We start from the raw sequence: 6,570 nt of genomic DNA, 5'->3' as shown, positions 1-6,570 counted from the left end.
TTCTTGCAGATGTTTCATTATCCAAATTATGTACACTGGTAGTGCTAACGCTACTGATCATCTTATCTAGTTTGGTAATGAAACATCTGCAAGAAAACAACCAAGCTCAGAGAGCACCAAGAATCCCTCATTTCAATCCTGAGCTACAAATATTTCCCCTTATTGATAACTTTTATTTCTCTGTATATTCTGTAGGTGCTCTTCTCATAGGCCTAGTCAAGTCATGGCACAAACAAATATAATTAATAATAATAATAATAATAATAATAATAATAATAATAATAATAATAATAATAATAATAATAATAATAATAATAAACCTTTATTGTCAAAGTACAACATGTGTACATTGAGATTAGCTGAGTCTCCCCCCATGCTCTCTCCCCCCAACACACAGTGACAACAAACCCTCCATCCCACCACACTATGTGAACCAACTACACCACACACCGGCCTCCCAAGTCAATTCTGCATAAGATTATGTCCCATTTAAAAGCCTAACAGCCCACGGATAAAAGCTATTTTTCAGCCTGTTGGTACGGCTAGCTATATTCCTATATCTCCTACCGGATGGTAGGAGAGTAAAGAGATACCGTCCAGGGTGTGAGTCATATGTGTGAGGAAAAGCAAAAAAGTTTGAATAGGCTAGCTGTGCAAAAGTTTTTATGAACTAAAGTGTCATTATTTAAGATGAGCCATCAAGTTACACAATAAATAAACACATTGCTGTAAATGTTGGGAAAACCAGTGTACATTGAAACACATATATACAACAGAATCTGCATATTTTACCATTAATTTCAATTGGAAAGACAATCTTGAAAATAATTAGGTTTTAAGAAAAAATGTTTTATCATTTTTTAATTGCATTTCTCCAGGCATTCATTACATCTTTATTGCGCAAGGTATATATGATGGGATTTAAAAGTGGGGTTAAAATACTATATATTACTGGAATAAGTTTAGCTTGATTTGAAGAATGATTGTTATTTGACCTTGAGTAAGTGAAAAGGGCACTTCCATAATATAAAAGGACCACTGTGAGATGGGAGGAACAGGTGGAAAAGGCTTTTTCCCTGCCTTCTGAAGAGTGTATACTTAAGATAGTTGAAATGATATAACTATATGATAGAAGGATGCATACCAAAGGAGTCCAAGCTATGAAAAAGCCAATGGAGAGCAAAAGAACTTGGTTAAGAGAAGTGTCTCCACATGATAATCTCAGTAGTGGAGCAATATCACAATAAAAAGCATCCAGGTGGTTATTGCCACAAAATGGTAACTGGAAGGCAAAGGTGGTATGTACTATTGAGTTGAGTAAACCCCCAGCCCAGCAGGATGTAGCCAGTTGGAGACAAATTTCTTTGCTAATAATCAATGAGTAGCGTAGAGGATTGCAAATGGCAACATAGCGATCAAAAGCCATTACTGCAAGCAGCAGGCATTCAATGCCCACAAAAGAAAAAAAGAAATATGCCTGAAGTGCACAACCTATATAGGAAATGCTATTTTTCTCTGAGAGTAAATGGGCCAGCATCTGAGGGATAGTGGTGCTTGTATAGCAAATATCCAGAAAGGAGAGGTTCCCAAGGAAGAAATACATAGGAGTTTGTAGTTTCTGGTCAATTAATGTCATTAGGATAATGAAGGTATTCCACACCACCGTGAAGAGATAAATGATGAAGAACCCAGTGAAGAGCAAAAGATGGATCTTCTGCAGGTTTCTAAAGCCAAGTATGATAAACTCAGTCAGTTCAGTTTCATTTTGTACCACCATGTCTCAATGAAAATAAGACCTATTCCTATAGAGAATAAGAACATCCATTTTTGGTAAGGCTAAATATTATATACATGAAATTAAAAGCAGTATAAATGATGAAATATGACATAGATGTGCTTTCAGTGTAATCTTTTCAAGAGAAATGAGCATTATTTTGCATAAAACACACAAATAATTTGAGTTATGTATTTTTAATTTGTATTCCTTAAGTCATTAATTCAATCAAGTAAGTTTCTAAAACTGGATTATCCCCTGCATAAAATTTGAAGCAGTTTTCATTTCTTATATTGATTATCTACCTCTCTATCCTAAGTCTGTGAGGCATTTTCAACAATATGGTAATAAGAAATAGAGTACAGGATCTTTAAAACACTAAAAATAAAACAAATAAAATATTCAACTGTTCCAAATCCTCTAAAATCAACTACAAAAGTCCATAGATGTTGTATTGCATTCTCCAGTATAAGCATGGTGTTTTCCATAATTGTTTTGTTCCTTTGTGAACAGAAATAAATCTTTATACAGGAAAAAGTATGTTTCATATTGGAAAAGAAGCTAGTGTACTTACATTTGTTTTAAATATTTCAAAAGTACCTGTTACCTAACTATTTATCATCTACTTATCACCACCTATCTCTAAATAAAAGCAGACAATTGTAGCCTTTTGTAGTATTATATATGGAAACAACTTTTATTAAAATGCAATCTCTTTTAATAAGGATAAACACTTATTTTCTCTAAAGTGTTGAAACAAACTAAATCCCTTGAGGTTTTTCCAATATATTAGCTTTTCTCATTCCTTAGAGATACCTACCATTAAAGAACAATTAAGAGGAACTACTAGGTTAAACAAATTATGCCAAACAGAATTTCTGTTAATTCTTGGGTCTTATAGCAATGATATCAATGAAGGAGACACATTCAGTAGAGAACATTTGGGTCAGGTTTCAAATGTCAAGAAAGAATGCAACATTACTTCAAAGTAGTTTCCTTTATTGCTCTTCACCTATAGAGAGCAATCTTGCCAAATTAAAGCAACTATTTGTACCTCTAAAGATACACTCTGAGAACCCTTTGACCATTTTCCTCTCAAAGAAATTATTTCATATTCACCTTCTCTTCCACCTCTGTAATTCTGCCTCTCCCTGCTGGGAATCCAGACTACTTTCCATTACAATCTGACAGTTTTAAAAACTACTTAGAGATCAGAGCATTTTTTCCCCCTGAGATTTGTTTTTATTCACAAAAAAATAGCAGCAAAGAGATAGATAGGACACATGATGTTTGGGAGGAATCACAATTAGATTCAAACAATATAACTTTGGAAATTAAGACTTTGAAAGGATGCTTATCATGATGCTCTACTGTATATACTACTCTCACAATCAAACTCTACATACAGTATTTCTTAGAACCAGTCACTGAAGAAGTCAGAATTCTCCTGCACTCTTTATGTACTTCCACAGACATTTGAAAGACAGAACTATCAATTAGTTAAAATTAGTCTTATTTTGCAAGACTGCTCTTTTATTCTCAAGATATAGCCAAATCATGGCATAAACAATCTATTTAAATACATATTAGAAACTTTTTGAATAAACTAGCTGTGGAGGAATTGGCTGTATGCATTTTTATCACATGAAGTTTCATTCTTTGCAATGAAGAACCAGCAAGTTACAAATTGGGATAATTATAAAAATGATTTTTTACACTGCAGTAAATACTGCAAAGACTAGTGTCCTGCAATTTATATTACATTAGAATCTGTATATTCACCATAGTTTTAATTACTAGAATATTAATTCCAATTATGAAAATAATCTAGAAAACAATTAGCATTAAGAAATAAATGTTTCACCTTTTTAAATTGTGCTTCTCCAGGCATCCATTATATCTTCATTGTGTAAGGTATATGTGGTAGGATTTAAAAGTGGGATGAAAATACTATACAGTATATTACTACAATAAGCTTAGCTTGATTTGAGGAATGCCTGTTATTTGAACTCAAATAAGGTGAAAATACCACTTCCATAATATAAAAGGACCACAGTGAGATGGGAGGAAAAGGTTGAAAGAGTATGAAACAGACCTCTTAAGTCCCTTCCAACTCTATTATTCTATTTTTCCATGATACTAAGTCAATGTGGGAAGCCGAATTCATTTATGGATTACATGATTTACTTAACTAAAGTGATTTGCTTAACAAATATGGCAAAAAAGGTCATAAAATTGTGGGCTACTCATTTAATAGTCTCCAGACATTCTGGTCACAACTGTAATCATAAATTGATGACTACCTGTACAAATCTCCCACCATCACTTTTTATAGCCCAATAACTTAGGTAGATCCTTTCTGAGCCTCTTTTCTACCTACTACACAGATATGGGGTATGTTTGTCTTATCAGTCATTCCCTACTCAGCATCTCTTTGGTCTGTCATCCAAGGTCATTCTCACATACCATTATAGTAAGGGAATTAATATAGATATTAAAATGTAACTGTATCCTTTTTATACTATTTTCATCGATATTATTGGATTGATTATCTGCCTATGGTTACTATAATATACTCTAAATCTCAACAAATCTTATTAAATTCTTTGACAAGGTGACAAATTAGTGGACCAGAGGAATGCTGTGGATATAATTTACTTGGACTTTAGTAAGGCATTTGGTAAAGTAGACAACAACTTACTACTTGATAAGATAAAAAAAATGTGGGTTAGACAGCATCACCACCAGATGGATTCTTAGCTGGCTGACCGGTGGTACTCAGCATGTGATGCTTGATGGAACTGCATCTACATGGAGGGAAATGTATAGTAGAGTACCCTAAGGTTGTGTTTTAGGCCCAGTACTCTTCAACATCTTCATCAATGGTTTGAAAGAGGGGATAGATGGGGAACTCATCAGATTTGCAGATGACACCAAGCTGGCAGGAATAGCGAAGACTCCAAAAGATAGGCTTAAGTTAAAGAACGATCTTGACAGACTTGAACATTGGGCACTATCTAACAAAATGAAAGACAATGGTGAAAAAAGTAAGGTTTTATTTATTTTATTTTTATTTTTATTAGATTTATATACCGCCCCTCTCCAAGGACTCGGGGTGGTGAAACAAGAAAAAAGAAACAAACAAGAAAAAAAATGAACAGATACAGTATAGATGGTACCTTGCTCAATAGTAGTAAATGAGAGAGGTGCTGCAAGTGCCAAAAAAAAAAAAAGCCAACACAGTGCTAGGCTGCATTAATGGAGGGACAGAATCAAGATCATTTGATGTGTTAATACCACTTTATAATGCCTTGATAGGGCCATGCTTGGAATACTACATCCAGTTTTGGTCACTATGATGTAAAAAAAAAGTATGTTGAGACTCTAGAAAGAGTGCAGAGAAGATCAAGAATAATGATCATGAGACTGGAGGTTAAAACATACAAAGAATGGTTGCTGAAATTGGATATGTCTAGTTTAATGAAAAGAAGGATGAGGGGTTACATGATAATAGTGTTTCAATATCTCAGGGATTGCCACAAAGATGAGAGAGTCAAATTGTTCTTCAAAGCACCTGAGAGCAGGACAAAAAGCAATGGATGGAAACTAATCAAGGAGAGAAGCAATCTAGAACTAAGAAGAAATTTCCTGACAGTTACAACAATTAATCAGTGGAATAACCTGCCTCCAGAAGTTGTGAATGCTCCAACACTGGACATTTTTAAGAAGAGACTGGACAATGATTTGTCTGAAATCGTATAGGGTTTCCCGGCTAAGCAGGGGATTGGACTAGAAAACTCCAAGCCCCTTCTAACTCTGTTCTCTCTCTTCTCTTCTCTTCTCTTCTCTTCTCTTCTCTTCTCTTCTCTTCTCTTCTCTTCTCTTCTCTTCTCTTCTCTTCTCTTCTCTTCTCTTCTCTTCTCTTCTCCTCTCCTCTCCTCTTCTCTCCTCTCCTCTCCTCTCCTATCCCATCCCATCCCACCCAAGAATTCTGAGAGTTGAAGTCTATGAGTCATAAAAGAGCCAAGGTTGCCTACCCGTGCTGTAGTTAAAAGTAAGGTAAAAACAAGAATTCCCTTGAATCAAACTTAGTTTCAAGGAAGTGGTGGATTGTTGATTCATTTCTAGCCTAAAACTTTCAAAAGTTTTGATGATGTCCCAGCATAATACTAACTGAATCTGGAGCTGTTCTGTTTTTTTGAGGTCAATCAATATCATCTAGTGATAGGTTTTTACTATAGAAGCAAAACTATTCACTATACTAGCAGATGATGAAATATACTGTAGAATGACCGATGAAGCTTAGAAGAATAAATCCATTTCTAATGCCCAATTCTGAATCTACTGCAAGAGTTCACTTGCAGTGACAAGCACAAAAGAAAATTAATCCACTCTTTATAGTGTTCCTTAAAAACTGGCAATATTTTTAAAAATATTCTTATTTTTAAAATAATGTTAAATTGATATCAAAAATACTAAAAAGTAAAAATTTCTTCAATATTTACATTGTTTTAATACATAGAAGTACTATAGTAATTTAGAAGTCAGCCACTTGTGTACCAAATAAGTCAGTTACTTAGTCATATAGAGCTTTAAAAAGTGAACAATATATGCCTCAACAGATTTTGTACATTACTTACATAATTCTAGAACAATGTATAGAACAACCTTTTTAAATGAATACTTGCACAATTTATTAGCAAGAGCACAGAGTCAGAAAATGATAAGTTTCACAAATATATAATTAAGTGCATTTATACACCAAGCATGCATTTTCATATTCCCAAAGAGAAGGT

At 34.0% G+C, this 6,570-nt stretch overlaps 1 protein-coding gene across 1 annotated transcript; it reads right to left on the bottom strand.

Annotated features, from left to right (window-relative positions):
- Positions 1-853: 853 nt before the first annotated feature.
- Positions 854-1,777, bottom strand: LOC308678806 (olfactory receptor 5V1-like; the record flags this gene model as incomplete). The annotated part of the gene is made up of 1 exon (XM_081346039.1): positions 854-1,777. The coding sequence occupies one exon, from the start codon at positions 1,775-1,777 to the stop codon at positions 854-856; it is 924 nt and encodes a 307-aa protein (XP_081202165.1).
- Positions 1,778-6,570: the final 4,793 nt, after the last annotated feature.

This window comes from Vipera berus, assembly GCF_964194415.1.
Source record: "Vipera berus genome assembly, chromosome: Z".
Classification (NCBI taxonomy): domain Eukaryota; kingdom Metazoa; phylum Chordata; class Lepidosauria; order Squamata; family Viperidae; genus Vipera; species Vipera berus.
This window is presented reverse-complemented; position numbering and strand designations above follow the sequence as displayed.